At 32.2% G+C, this 16,637-nt stretch overlaps 1 protein-coding gene across 1 annotated transcript in view; it reads left to right on the forward strand.

Moving 5' to 3' along the window:
- LOC130442741 (high affinity cationic amino acid transporter 1) overlaps positions 1-14,376 on the forward strand; it is a 148,687-nt gene extending 134,311 nt beyond the window's left edge. Inside the window, exons 10-14 of the mRNA XM_056777094.1 lie at positions 1,331-1,437; positions 3,134-3,228; positions 5,627-5,865; positions 11,333-11,614; positions 13,157-14,376. Coding sequence (XP_056633072.1) covers positions 1,331-1,437; positions 3,134-3,228; positions 5,627-5,865; positions 11,333-11,614; positions 13,157-13,463 — 1,030 coding nt within the window. The 3' untranslated portion in view covers positions 13,464-14,376. The remainder of the gene's footprint in view (positions 1-1,330; positions 1,438-3,133; positions 3,229-5,626; positions 5,866-11,332; positions 11,615-13,156) is intronic.
- Positions 14,377-16,637: the final 2,261 nt, after the last annotated feature.

Below are 16,637 nucleotides of genomic sequence, written 5' to 3' on the forward strand. Positions count from 1 at the left end.
TCTCTAGCTAAAAATAAAATAAATACCTTGCGCAGCATGATAAAATGGATGCCAGCTGTGGATAGACAATATCATGACACCATTATTTTTTCAACTGCTACAGCAAATGAAGAAATAGAAAAAATAATTTCATAGTATTCTGTTGTTACTCAATTAATTGTCTAGGAACCTTGTTTATGTTTAAAAACATAAACGTTTAAAAAACAAAGAGTAAAATTTATTTTGAAAATAGTTTAGGGTTTACGAATTTTTCTTATTTACACTAAATGTACTCGTACGTAAACTGTTTTTTTAGTTTATAGTTTTTTTACATTGATAAAGCAATAAATACTTTTGTTTTTTGGTAAGTAGAGGGTTTTTTGTGTTGTTGTTCAAAGGTGTATGAAACGTTTATAAAATATAAACAAACTATACAAGAATCTCAAAGTTGTAGTTTTCAACAAAATACAATTTATTTCAAGCAACGAGAATACTTATAAAAAACTTTCACTTTAGTTTAATATGAAATATTCTAATACTCAAACTAATTAGAGTATAATCATTTTTTGACTTATACCTACAGTATATTTTAAAACTGCTTTTTCTCGAATCTATAATAATGTTACTCAGAACCCTGTAATTTCATATAATCATCGAACATTTTATTTTAAAAACTTCTCTCAGATAATCTTTTCTTATGGAACATAATGCAAATTAGATGGTCCCGATGGCTTTAAACGTTACTTACGCGTTTTAAGAGAAGATCCTCAGTATTTTCAACAAAGGAATTTTGTGGTTAACATTTAAATTGTTTAGATTCCCTTTATGGAGTTCATTCACGTATCCGTCAACACAAATTCTATTTTTGAATAACATTTATGATCAATAATAGATATTTCAACTGTAAAAACGCACTATAATAAATTATTGGCCTAGTTGGGAGCAAGATATTATGAACTATTAAAGTGGCCCTCGTATTGCCAGATACGTACTTTTTAAAAAATTCACGAGGAATCATGATTCCTCGAGTTAGCGCTGATAATGAACAATATGTCACAATAAATGAGTTGAAAAATGTTGTACAGTTTGTTTACAATCTATTACAAATAGTTTTAATTTTAATCACCTCAAAGAATAATATTGAAAAATATAGAAATCACCCCTTTAGCAATAATCAAATTAAAAGGTGAAAAATAATGTTTGTCATGAAAAAAAAATTCGATTACTGTAAAATATTTACTAAGCAGAACTTTGTTGTTATCCCTGTATGTCAAAATATCTCATTATTCAGTATTATAAATGAGCAACGAATTAGAACAGTAATTTTGGAATATTTTACCTAATGTTACAGTTCTCCAGATAGTGATGATACTTTTGGAGGTGATGAACCAGATGAAGATTTTTCAGGGCGGGACGATCAGTTTCTTGTTTCAGATAGAACCGAAAATAAATTTTACGGTAAGTGTTAATAATAATAGAAGCGGTTTAACAATCCACAAATTGGTAGTTATCTCAACTACCAAAAAATGAAACTTATTCAGTTATTCAAAAAAATTGGAATTATATTTTTGATATAGTGAATGTTTATATCAAAACTGAAGCTATTTTTAAAAATTGAAATGGTCTTAATAAAAAGGTTGATTTGATCTTAATGAATACTTCGCATTTATTTGTTTCCGTATTTTAGACAGGGTTACTATATGCACAATCACCCGCTTTAGTAAAATTCCCCATTTTTCTTTGCGATTCCCTTGGGAAAAAAAACGTGAAAATTTTGAACAAGAAATATTACTATACAGAATATCCCAACAATGAGACGCTAAAATTGATACTAGATATCGACTTTCGTTTTATTTCTCTTGAGATCAAATATTTTGATAAAGTCGAAACGTCAATCTTTGATGAATTATTAAAAAAACTAAATTTAAAACAGAAAAGACCTAAAATCAAGAACATTTAGAACCATTAATAGATCAAAAGGTCTAAGAAATAAAAAATTTATATGTGAACCATTTCTAAAAATTCTCTTTTTCGTGTATTAGATTCCGTTCCAAGAATTTTTTTGAATCTTTATAATTGAATTTATGTTTTTTTATATTTTATGGTTCGTTAACGCTGTTTCATTTTTTTTGTCGTATTGATGAACTTTTAGTCTATTTTCTAAATATTAAGAGGTCTGTCCAGCGTCTCAATTAGTACAAGGCACTTGATATATAATTGATGAAAATAATTTAAGTAAAAATTTATAGCTCTATTTTGTAAATTCTAATAAAACTACAAATAATTTGATTCATTAAGTACTTCTAAATCTAAAATCAATTTATCTTATTAGAACATTTCCTATTTTGATTTTATTCTCATTTTCATGTTCATAATGTAGGTGATCTATTGATTAACATAAATACGCAAATTGTCAATGTAAATATCATATTTTGATAAAGACTTGAAGAAAAGTCGAAACATCAAATTTTTTCTTCCAAAAATTATTAAAGAGACTAATTTTCAAACAGAAGAGATCAAAAATCAAGATTATTTCTATGCATTAATATATCAAAAGGTCTAAAAGAATTAATAAATTAAAGAAATATGCCGCTGATTAGTCTCGCTAAAACTCGAAAACGGCTGGACCGATTTGGCTATTTTTGGTCTTGAACTATTTGTCCATAGAAAGTTTAAAAGGTGAATAAATATGAAAAAACTTGGAAGTGAATAAAAACAACAATTTTGTTTTTCCTTGATGTTTTTTCTTAAATTAAATTTCTAATCGCAACTGTAGTATTTGAGAATTCACATTCAACTATATGTAGATTGATAAATCTTAAGTTTTGTGCTGCGTTATGGAAAGCTTTACCAAAATCAATGAATGCCATATATATTGAAATTCGATTTTAGTTGGTTTTTCCAATTAATTTCATGGTGAATAGATGTAACTTGTTCTAAATCCTTTCCTAACCCCTGCTTACTTTTTAGTCTAGTTATCCAATTTAGATTTTAATGTATTTTTTAGTATTTTGGTTAAGAGTTCATAAATTAATCTGAGTAGACTTTTCATTTAATAATTAAATTCCACTACAGAACTTTTATTCTACGTAGAATAATAACAATAATAAAAGGTAGATAATTCATGATGGATAATTTGGTATGATTTTTATAGGAACGGTACATGGAGCCAGTAGTGCTACTAGTACTGGTGGAGTCGTTGGGGCGGCAGTTGGACCTAGTTTGGGATACATTGGACGAAGAATCCAGGTAGAAAGTTCACTATTTCGAATAAATTTATCTCAGGCAATATTGTGACCTAGTTACGTTTCAAAGATTTTATTCAGAAAAATAAGGATGAATAAGTATGTCATGAATTATTTCTGTCCAGACATGCTTTTTCTGACGGAGCTCATATATCCACTGAGGATTATCTTCACTCCAGTATCTGCAATGTGATTACTGACTGAAACATTTAGGCAAAATGTAGCGTCATCCAAAAACACAATTTGTTCTACTATGTGACCACTAAATACATTTCAAATTAAATATTACAATTATCAATACTAGCTTATTGACATTGTTAACAAAAAAAAGTCTTGAAATTAACGACCATCCCTTAAATTGTATTACTAAATAACACTAATACTAATATGTGAGACATCGCACTTTGTTTTTACACCAATTCAAAAGACTTATCCCCTTTAGTTTTCTCTTATGTGTTATTATTTACGAGTTTAGAGATCCGATGTTCCTTAGAGTTTTATTTTGGAATCCGTAAATTATTTGGGTGCTGCTTTCGCTGTCACCTATATTGTAATTCCAAACCGATCTCAGGTTTTGTTTATTTGCAAGTTATTTATTATACGAGGGTTGCTACTTAAGTTTTGAGATATGACAACACTGATGTGAATATGTCAAATCTGACATTGTCATCATAAAGTTTGAACATATTGTCATAAGAGTGTTATTTGAGTTGTTTGAAGATATTTTGAACAGTCATCTTGGTCAAAAAATAAAACCAAATAGTGCGATAATTTTCTATGACTTTCGATGTGGATTAAACCAACAGCAATATGCCGATCAACTCACTTCGTCTTTTAGTGATGAAGCATCATTTCGTGCCACCGTGTTTCGCTGGTTTTCCAAATTCAATCATGATCGCACTTCGCTGCAGGAGAAATTTCGTGAAGGTCGTCCAAATTCGGCTGTTGTACCAGTAAACATCGATGTTGTGCGTAAGATAGTCATGTGACATGCCGTGAGATTGAGGTATACTTGAACACTAGTTCCACTCTTCCAATTATTGGTTGACAATCCACTGTATGGGTCTTTCAAGACGAGCCGAATCCAACAAAAGTTATTCGCGCACGAAGCGCTTCGAAACAAATGGTTGCCTGTTATTTCGGAATAACTAGACATGTCGCCACTGCTCCATTAGAGTAGCGTAGAATGTTAAATTCTTAATGATACACCAGCATTTGTTTGCTAAAAGTGTCCAAAAAACCAGGGAAACCAATCGCTGAAGTCGACAATGCAAGCTCTCACACATCAGTTCAAATAAAAATGTTTTTGATCAGTCAAAACATCGTATTGAAGGGTCATCCATCGTACAGTCCTTGTTTAGCACCAAATAATTCCTTCTTATTCTTGCAGATAAAAAATTAATTACGAGATGAACATTCATGCGTTCAGATCACATGTATTGGAGGTAACTCATTTGGAATGGAAAAAATGCTTCGATAATTGGTTCAAAGAATGCAAAAGTATAATGCAAAATAATGAAATTTGTTTTTATTTGTCTCAAAACTTGAGTAGCAACCCTCATATATTGACTGACTGGATTTTTTTCAGGATACGATAGTTTTTCTTATGTCTGATACCGAGCTATTTCTTTTTGATACAAGCTTAGTATCTAGTATTAGCCTCAGATATTTTGCCATTTCAGCATGTGGTATCTATTCCCCATATATTTTGATTGGTACTTATTCTTCTTTTAAGGCATATCCATTAATGGATGTTCGCGACTACATTTTTCATGGCTTCTCTATCTCTAGCGGTATGGATCAATGCCTGAATATCTTGTATACCCGTCCACTGCCTCACGTTCCGCAACCATGACATCCTCTTCCGTCCCAATCCTCTCTTACCTTCAATCTTGCCCTCGACTATCAGCTGAAGGAATTGATATTTATGGCCTCGCATTATATGGCCAAGGTATGTAATCTTTCGTTTCTTCACGATGTTAAAGAGTTCACGGTCTTTATCAAACTGATATGTATCAATTTATTCTCGTCCAGCTTATTCTCCATAATTCCAAAATGGCTGGGTCGTAAACAAATCTGACAATAGTATCTTTTTCTAATTTGTGGATGTCATTATTGTTCAAGAGGTAAAGTACTGGCCCAAGTATACTACTTTGTAGTAAACTCGCGTTAGTTAACTAAATGATTATTAAAATACTGTGCCGAAGATAATCCACTAATTTCTCGTATTAGATCATAATTATCCACCCAGTAACTTTTCATTTCCATAATAAACTTTGCACATATCTCATATAGTTAAGGATTACATATGAACAATATCAAATTTTGGATAATTAAAAATTAAAACAATTGTCATTCTACAAAGTATATTCATCATTTGATTATAATTGATTATTTTCCAGGCAGCGACCTATCTATGCCCAGCCATCTTCCCTTGGGTAGACACAGGGCCGGCAACAGAAGAATCGGGAATGTTTGTTATGAAAATGGTTGGAAACTTATATATTTTGATAATAATATTTGATCTAATCGTTGTTTGTGGAATGGATAACATGAACACCGCAACATCGATTTTCCTTTGGCTCTTCTTCTTCGCTATTCTAGCAATATGTCTAATGATATCTCGTAAACCTCAAAACAGGTAAGTGCCATCGATGTTTATTTGAGTTTAAAGTATATTTCACGAAATCAAGAAACATTTTTCTGGGCTTATTATGAGTTCTTAGCAAGATTTGATGGAAATTCTTACCTTAGCTTTGAAAAATAAAGAATTCTTGTTGAAAATAAGCTTGGAAAACTTCTGTAGGGAAATATTATCGATTAAACAAGACTCATCTCTTAAGTAAGCTCTGTATTGCTCAAACTTGAAAAATATAAACAAAATCAATAAAAAATTTTTTCATTACTTACACATATGTCTACGAAATGGGTATTTAAAGCCGCTAAAACTGAAATAGTGGAATAAAACATTTGATTAAACAACATTATTTAACAAATCTGTCGTGGAAGAGAAGCGCATGCATGAAAAGCAGAAAAATCGTAAATCTTGAAATTTCGCGCATCTCGACATAAAAAAACCTGTTGCGAATTGATCAGAAAAGCTCCCGATCTGGAACTATGATTTCTTATTTTCTGGAAACACGTAATTTGAAAAGTTTCTTTGTTCCTTATTAATTTCTCATGAAATCGATATTATGTTTGAAGTGATTACGTATTATCATCAGAAATAAAGAAATCAAAACCTATTAGTGGTTAAATTATTGAACTTCACTCTTATGCTCAACTTTATAATGGAGTTCAATGACTTAGATGGTTGGGTCTCCACCATTTCCGTCTAGTAGGTACTGTATCAAGGTATATTCCAAATAATTTGATAAAATTTATCATGACATTAAAAGGATATTTGGGAAAATAAAAGGCACAAGTGTGATAAGCCACCCCACAACGATCAAAATGAAACTCTATACATAAACTATTGAGATTATGAGAAATATTTTATGGGGAAATATTCAATTCCGGAGATACCGAAAGTGGCCATTATCTCAGGAAGGCTAACAGATATCGAACCATGGATAACTTTTTTCGATACATCTCATCAAGATCTAGTCCAAGAGCCCAAACCAAAAAAGTAGGTTCTGAAAAAAACGTACGGGAACAGGTATTTTTTTTTAATATGTAAATCCAAGTGGGCGTCATGGGGACTTCAGTCGCTATCTTTAAAAACATGTTTTATTAAATATCCCGCGAACCGCACATCGTGCGACAAAAATTGTGGAGATTGTTATAGTAGATAATAACATTTGCAATCTTTTTTATTTGAAACTTGTTTTTGCATAACGCATAGGTTTTTAATTATATTCTTTTATTAAAAAAGAAATCATTTTTAATATTATAATATACAATATAAAATAATACGGTACAATACAAAATAGCATAATACAAGCATAACGTTAATTAATAATAATATTAATAATAACAATTCTTACGATGTAGTGTAACTAAATATTGAGCAAAAACCATATTGAAAAAAGTTTATAGCGCTATAATTAAAAACCGATGCGTTATACAAAAAAAGTTTCAAATAAAAAAGATGGCAAATATTATTATCTACAATAATGATTTCACTCATTTTTGTCGTACGATGCGCGGTTCGCCAGATATTTAATAAAACGTGTTTTTCAAGATGGCGGCTGAAGTGAAACCCCCCATGACCCCCACTTGGATTTACATACAGGGGACACACTGATTATAAAAAAATACCTGTTTCCGTACGTTTTTTACAAAAAAAAATCCGGCTCTTTGCCTTATCTATCTGTGTGTGAAAACTCATGATGATTGATACATGCGCAGAAGAGTTTCTGCGGAGAAGTATGCAAATACATTATTTTCACGAAAAATGAATAAAATTTAGTGATTTTTGTAAGGTAAGATTAGGTTTTTTGATAAAAATGATGCATTTGTATACTTTTTACAAACATGAGATCTATCAAACAATGTTATCCATGTTTCGATATCTGTTAGCCTTTCTGAGGTAATGGCGACTTCCGGTATCTCCGGAAGTAAATGTTTCCGCATAAAATAGATATTGGGCAAACTTCTACATTCTACAAACACGCTATTTCAACATTTTTTCAGCTTATTGTAGGTTTATCACAATTTGATGATTATCTAGTATTTTAAATTTTTTTGAACCCAATGTATACAAAACTTTCTTGTGAAGAGACGCTTTATTGGAGGCTGCAGGCAAGAGGTTGTGTGCTTCTTTCGCGTTGATTTAAATCTTTATTAGAAGCTTGGCTTGGATCAGTATTAAGCTTAAATAGTTCACATGCAGTGACTTTTGGATCCTCTTCCTTTTTGGTAAAGTCCTGTATGATTTTCTCCAAATCTTCTTCAGTTTCAGCTTTTTACGTGATGTAATTGGGTAAGTGCAAATCAACTTCACACCCAGAAACGCCCCATAAGGAGATTATTTGATACCCGCTTGAAAATTTCTGTTTTTTATGAATTGCACAAACTTGAAGCCTTCTCTCCAATGTGAATGATCATTGTCATGCATCTACGTGATCAACATATTTTCAATATCCTGATTTGCTCTTTCCACACTTCCCTGACTTTGCGAATTCCTGGGTTTACCATGAATAATTTCTGAAGTTCTAAATAAATCGGTTAGAAAATTCACTACCATTGTCAGACTAAAGTATTGCAAAAGCACCAAGTAAAGTAAATATGTTCTCTAAAGTATAATCCATTTCCTCAGCTCACTTTGCTTAATGTGGTCTTAAACAACAAATATTGTTAAATGATCTTTCAAGCTTTTTTGCTTTTGTTGCTATGATTTACAAGAATCAATATTTTTTCTATATCCCAACTTGTTATGATTTTGTAGAGACACCAGACCTCTTTCATCATACGACCTCTTCCCCCGTGACTAATTCTAATATGTGAAATGTGTGATAAATCGAATAACGCGCTATCACATACGCAATAAATAATTAAATAATATTACTTGTAGCTTCTTCAACAGTTTGCTTTTCTGGTCAATGGTAAGCACATGATATCGTCGCAATAATCAAGAAACGTCTTTCTAGCTATTATGTTTGCCGTAATAACTCATTCTATTTACTCTTCATAACGTTCATCTTCAGTATAAGTTTGTTAACATTCTTAACGATGCTAAAGTAATGAATCTTTCTTTCATAAGCGTGATGTGTGATTAAGCAGCCATTTTGAACAACAGCGACGTGCATACGCACTGACCGCTTACTCGGTTATAGCCCAATCGTCTGATCAGGCGCTACCCTGTGTACCCAATTATATCTTAAATATTATATATTTTCGATTGCTATTTAGAATAACATACATTGCCTTCAACATATGAACCACATTATTAAAAATGAAATATCATTTGAATTAACACGACAATAAAACACAGTTCATCTACAATATTCTACTTCGTCTTCTATTTTATATTATATTATATTAACGAATGAATGAATAATTTTCCAGCACGCGATAAAAAAGGTATTCCTATTTGATATTATCAATGGTGAACCAACTGTATATAACATAATAAATATCATCATATAACCCCAACTTGGGATCATAAATCTCAGATACATATTCGAGATTTGATTTGTTTTATGGTCGAATCGAATACAATACACGTGGGACTGTAGCAGCCGCTGCTGTGGCTTTGAAAAATGATGATCAATAAAAAAAAGGGTCGACATCATTGTATTTGTAAAGGAAGTACGTACTTTGTTAAAAAGTGGATTTCAAAAGTGTACAGTATGAATAATCTAATTTTCATGATAAATTGTGGCGTTCAAATTGAATTCTGTGTGTTAATTATTTGATTAATACACTGCAGAATTCACATCAATAACTTTTATCTACCTGTCACAATGTGATTATCCGATATTCGGGCAATATGTGTAGATCATCAATGATTTATTCGATTTTCAACTGACAGAATAAATACATACCGCTATACGTACGAGGATTTATTGAAAAATTCTTAGCTTACTATGGAATCAAACAAAATTTCAATATCAAAATATTTTATTACTCAACGTATTCTCCTCTTAATTGGATACATTTATTACAGGTAACCTGCAACGTCTCTAGACCTTCCAAAAAAAATGTTTCTTCTTGCTCTGCAAACCAGACCTCCACAGTTTTTATTACCTCCTCGTTTGAAAAAAATTTACGACCTTTATAGACTTTTTATCAGTTGAGGAAAGAGATGATAGTCGGACGGGGCCAAATCTGGTGAATAAGGGGGGTGCTCTTGTAATTCAAACTCTAAATCATCTCAGACTGTTTATAGTTACCATAGTAAAGAAAGTTAAGTGCACAAAAAGTGTAAGTGAAAGTGAAAGCAATATTTTATTCATAACCTCTAAAAACAACTATTATACAACATATATTTCAAAAAAAAATATTTGATGTTGTTATCAGCTTTTTCCTCTTTTTTATTTGTTTTAACACCGTTCGTTAAAAAGCTGGTGACGTTCAATTTAATATTAATTAGCACCCCATCTGAGTACGAGTTATTTAAATACTTTAACTGAGGTCGAATACCACTTTCTGAGGAAAAATCTCTTGCCGGGAAAGGAAGAATATAACTTTGAGAAGGAACTTGTTCAGTTTATTACTAAGTCGTATAGCGACTTTTTTATTTACTTTTCCATCAATGTCAGTCCATGTCAGTACTGATAGAACAGTGGCCTCTTTAATGACTGTTGTGCATATTGGTGCGCTCTAGCCTACTTTCCAACTATTACACCACTCAAAATATTTTTCTCGCCAACTATATAAACAGCATTATCAATCTCTTTTACGCCTTTATGCTTTATTAGCATCTCTTCATGTTATCTTAAAAACGTCTGTAATTTTGTTTTCATATAATTTCCTTGGGTGTTCCTTTTTCTTCTCACCTATTTCTCCAGCTTGTAAAATTGGTTTTACCCATTTATTGCCATACATTCTACATGTATGTCCAAACCCTGTAAATGCACTTTTTAGTGCAGGTTTTATATTCAAGTCTTTTCAGACTGTATAGTGGAAAGAAATTGGGAAAGACCAACAGACGACTTTTATTAGGGAAAAAAATAATTGGAATTGCACCAGAAGAAAACGAGAACAGAAAACTGAAATTACTTGAGGAGACATGTGGTTTCAAAATACCATCAAAGTAAAGTGAATTATTTCACCATTCATAACAAATTAATTTCTTCAAAAACTGGAATGTTAAAATAAATAAATTAGCAGCACGCCTTTGCCGTATTTCAGAATTCCACTACATCTAGGCAGGACCGTCTCTAGGGCGGAGACGCGTCCGTAACAATACAAACCAACCGAACCACCAAAAAATCAAAAGAAGCTAACATGGGTACATTCGAAAAAATCGACAGCTGTCATTTTGATGTAGATCAGAGAGATAATTTGAGTTGAGAGATGAAATTATAAAATGTCATTTTACAAATTGACGTATCTCATAATAATAAAGAAACTGTTATTATAATATTATAATTATTTGATACTTTTATTCTTTGAGAATAATGTATTCTACCATTTCACTATACAATGTGTTTTTTTTTCAGGAAAAGTTTGATGTTCATGACTCCAGGCCTGCCTTTCATTCCAGTTGTAGCAATAACAGTGAACATATATTTGATAATGAAGCTGTCCATTTTAACCTTAGTTAGGTTCACGATTTGGATGACTTTAGGATTTATAATGTATTTTTACTATGGTATAAAAAACAGTACGTTAGAAGAAGGACCTGATAGTGATCAAAATATTGAATTAACTGTCACTGATCACGAAAAACCGAAATATAATAATAGTACGTCACCATACGGCGAAGATCATAATATATACAGGTAATTATTACACAGAATGATATGTTGCGAAAAAGGTATACAAAAATAAATGAATCAAAGCGAGGTGATTCTCAATAATCTCTATTTAAATATTATCTTATTTTTACCAACGATCACAATCACACTTTCTGGTACGAGTTGCGATAACCAATTTATTTTCTTCAGACAAACAGTATAACTTCGGTCTCTGAAGACGATAACACGGTTATCGAAACTCGCGTTAAAGAATGTAATTGCGAGTGTCTACCAACTGTAGCATAGAAAGCGGAATGAGTGAGAAAATCAAAACATATCAAGTGAAAAGAAAGCTGACATGAATGGTTCAGAAGCTGAGTAAAATTATTGACGAAGATATTAAAATGGCAGAAGATTGTTTAGTCCATCCAAAATTCAAAGCACTTAGTTAATATGGGCCAAGACGACGAAAATGATTTGATTCTCGGATATCTTCAGCCATAAACAGCAAACGAGATTTGGAAAGCTATGAAAGTTGTCAGAAAAGTGCAACAAACAAAGCTTGAGAAACTTTTTATGATTTGTGATTTTGAAAAAATCATTTTCCTGCGCTAACTCGTGATTTTAATGCCCGCCATAAAATTTTTATTTTTGTTACAATGTGCCAAAACGTGCTCATGCTTGTCATGAAGATTATACAACTCGTAACAGAAGATTATTCAGCTCGGGATTTTAATTATTAAATGAACCCTACCTAACCTAAGCTAACCTAACCTCAACTTATATCCATCTGTATAGAACTTTGCTTTACATCCTTCTAGTGAGCTGCACCAAAGAATTTTACCATTTGTTTTGTTATCTCGCTTTTTTAAATTTAGAATCATTGATTAAAAGCAATTGATTTCTCCGTTGACTTAGCATAAAATCTACTACTAATCTCATTTTTAACTTGCCACAAACACCCACACCATGTTATCTGTTTGGAAAATAAAGAACGGAGCAACGAATTTAATTTGACGAGGTTGGTGGAAATATATGAAATTTCAAAAACTACGGCTTTCCCAAATTTGAAAAATTCATTTCTCTATTGTATATTGTTTAGTACCTACCTAATGCTAAAATACAGTTTAAAAAATTTTGAAATTCCAGGTTTTCATTTTTCTATTTTCCAGCTTTACAAAGTATACTAAATTTCAGGTAATACCCTCAATAAATCCGTCACGATTTATATTATGTACTCGGATTACCTTTTCGTTTACCTGAAATATCCCCGTCCCGAGCTGGCGCATCCTTATCTCAAAGAATTAAAAATCGTCACGAGCTGTAGCCCACACCCCTCTACTAATATTTGCTTGCAAACTTTCAACCCTTGATTTTTTGTAAAGAAGTAGCTCGAATTGATTTTTTATGTTTCATGTTTTTTATGTTGGTATCCTTGTTTTTGTTATTATAATGTGGTGCTTAATTCTGCTATAAAACTATGGAAAAAATGAAGAAACAGAAACAAAAAATAATAAAAAAAAACAAATTGCGTCGATCATTAGAAGGAATAGCTACAGTATAATTATTGCTCAAATTTTTGTTTAGTCAACCCCAGACTGCGTACGAATGGGATCCGACCAAAGCGTGGGATCACGGTCCGGCTTGGGCTCAGCCTCCACCTCCCGCCCAGCCACAACTTTACCAGGTCGAGCAGCATTACAACGTGAACACCAACAATACTAAATCGGTAATTAATAAATCGAAGCCTACCACTTCGAGACCGAGTCCCAAACCTAATTCTCAACCAGCCACCGCTCAAGGAACAACCTCTCAATCAAACACTCAAGCAATTGGTGCTGCTTCGAATTTGTTCGTTAGTGATCCGCTGGCCTACGCTAATTGGGATGATTAGTAGTGTAATTAGAGCTTCATTAAGTTATATTTAGATCTAGAAATTGAGTACAAAGAAAATAACTTGGCTTGAAAAATGTGCTATTTTCTTAATACAGTTGTAGAAATCCATCGAAGTTTTCTGAATTTCATTTGAAACTACAGCATATCATAAGAAGGGGGTATATAAGAAATAACTGTTTGTAATGCACATAGGTAACTATATAGAAAAGAGATACGAAATTAAATATGATACTAGATGTGGCTATCAAATAACGAGAATGGTGGTATAAAACATTTTATTTTGATATAATATATATTTATTTTCTATCACTTTCAATATATGCCCCTCATCTATCTTTACATCGCCCCATGCGAATCTTCCATTGTGTGAAACTGTGCAGGAAGTCTTTTTCTGTCAGTTCCTTCAGGACGCCCTTCGCATTTTCTTTCACATCTTCGACAGATTCGAATCTTGTTCATTTCAATGCAGATTTGAATCGTCACACTTAAGTTTGAATCATTTTCAATCGCATTCAGCATCTCGGCTAGCTATCTTGAAACGACTAAGTCACTCAAAAACACATTGATGAGACATACATTCATTGCTATATACTAGTTTTGATAAATTATAAGTTTCAGTTGCAGTTTTTTCCAGTGTCATGTGAAATTTCCCAACAATACGTTGCTCAGCAAAACAAAAAACTAGCCACAATACAAACCAAGGCAACGGCTACACTGGTTTGTCTACACATACGGTAGACACCGCATTCGAAAGAGTAGGCTTCAGGCTAAACAGCTGATAGTCGTTAACCCTTGGCGCATGCGTGCTTTTTCTGTTGCAACGCTAGTCTCGTTGCTTGATAGCCACACTTCATACACTGAATTAAGTGAAACTAGATCGAATAATACTCAAACTAAAACATTTACGAAAATACATCGACGAAAAAAAGAGGAGCTAGTACGGTTGAAGTATATTGAGAGAATTGGGGAACAATATGATAAGTATACGGGGTAAAAACGGGTGCTGTTATAAATCATTATTCCCAAGCTTCTCTCTTTTCTATCATAGAACCTTCTCAGATCATTACAGTTTCTACTATTTATTTTGAAATAGATTTAAATAGAGAATATTAATTCAATGGTCATCTGATCTAAAACTCACTATAATTCCATCTAAAAAAGGACATTTAGTTAATTATTTAAATATTCATTTTTGGTGTTGAGGACTTTATTTCCTATCCTATTCGCTTGTCCTCAACTATTAGTGTACAAAATGTGGGTTCATTCGAATCAGAAGAGCTTTTGTTTCGACCGTTATATCATCTCAGGTCAATACAGATCATACCTTTTAATAAGAAATAGATTTAGTAGTCTGGAGACTAGCTTGTCTCCATGGAGCTCATTCAGTACTAATCCAAAACCCACTTTGATTTCTTCCAGCAAAACAACATTTAACTAATTTTTCATACTTCCTTTTTGTGTTGAACTCGGGACTCAGAAACTCTTCTCTGAATTGGTATGCTAATAAAGATTTCCTACCAGATAAAATTGATTGAATTAGAAGACAAAAAGGCTTTTGTTTCGATAGTTAAGCCTTCTCAAATCATTCACAGATCAAACCTAATATCTAGGAATATATTTATCAGTCTAAAATCTAGCTCATTGATTATCAATTCGATGATCATCTAATCCAAAACCCATTCGGGATTAATCTGATAAAAGCCCATTCCACAAACTTTCAATTGTCCAATTTTTATGTGGAAGGTGCAGGGAAATCAGGAACTGCTTTTTAACCAGCTTGCTCTTAAGTGTTCTTGAATCTTCTTATACGTTTTTCATTGAACACTGTATGAAACACTCACTGCTACATCTATTTTGACCTCGATATAGTATTGTTATTTAATAGATAAGACAAAGTTAGCAAGGCAACAATATTTGACTAATGAATTGTACTAAGCCAAATAGGTTCGAGTATTTTGTTTTCCGTGGCTTATCGAGTCATCTAAGATCTAATTCGCACTGTTTGAACGTGTTTTTTGAAGCTGATTGACTAGAATTTTGAACGGACAACTAAATTGACGATTTTCGCGCACGAATGCTCAGATCAGTACGCACCCAAAGAACAAAAAAATAAAGTTTCAGTTACCAGAATCTATGTTTTTAGTTTACGTTTCAATATGGGCTACTTTCAAATAATATAAGTTACTTGGAAGTGTCCAAAATAAATCTGTTAAGAATTTTTCCACTTCTTCTCTTTCTTTCTCTTCTCTTAAGACTTGCTCTTTCTACTAATCAGCCTCTTGAGAAGTAGATGTGCAGGTTTCGTACCATCTCTTGGAAGGTAGGCCAGTAGGTATTACTTAAAATTGGTTTTTTGTTATTTGCCCATTTAGCCCATCATTCAGGTGACGTGGTCTCTTCAATATTGTCGTCTCGACCCCGTGAATCGTACTCTTTCAATTTTCAGATCTTCTCTTACACTTTCGCTTCTCATTTGGTCTCTTAGATTTACTTCTTCACAGTTCTCAATGTTTTCATCTCTGCTGCCCTCATGATGTTCATGCGTATTTTACCATCGGTGGACATATATGAGGTCCCCCAGATAGACAGAGATTTTTGTAATCTTAACTCCTTAGTATGTACATTCCATACACTGATGAATTAACGTTCATAGCTAATTTACATCTTGCAGGTTCTTTTACTATTAACATTGATTCTGTTTTTTGTGCAGATATCTGCATATTAAGGTTTTCGGCTGTTGTTTGGAACTGATATAACAAACACTGCAGGTCATCCACGTTTTCGGCTATCATCGTCGGCGTAGCTCAATATCTTTATTGATCTTTGTCCCATCTGGTATCCTCCACAAAGTTCTTTTACGGTATTAATTGTTTTATCCATAATTAAATTGAACAAGAATGTTTCAGTGAACCCCATTTTTTCTAAATTTAAAATAAATGTGAACATTGTTAAAAAACTCAAATTAAAGATGTAAAATTGATAATTTGAAATTTCATTTTGAGCCCTTTTGCTAAATGGAAAGAAATATAAAATGCTCCTAAACATTTTACAGCATAAATCAAAAAATAGTAGAAATATTTTTCTATAGAAATCGCAATTTTCTAGTTGTTTTAATGTTTTATAACTGCAATTAATGATTTCTTAAGCTTTAGGTAGCTAACTTTTCAAATAT

Source organism: Diorhabda sublineata, chromosome 1 (assembly GCF_026230105.1).
Source record: "Diorhabda sublineata isolate icDioSubl1.1 chromosome 1, icDioSubl1.1, whole genome shotgun sequence".
NCBI lineage: Eukaryota > Metazoa > Arthropoda > Insecta > Coleoptera > Chrysomelidae > Diorhabda > Diorhabda sublineata.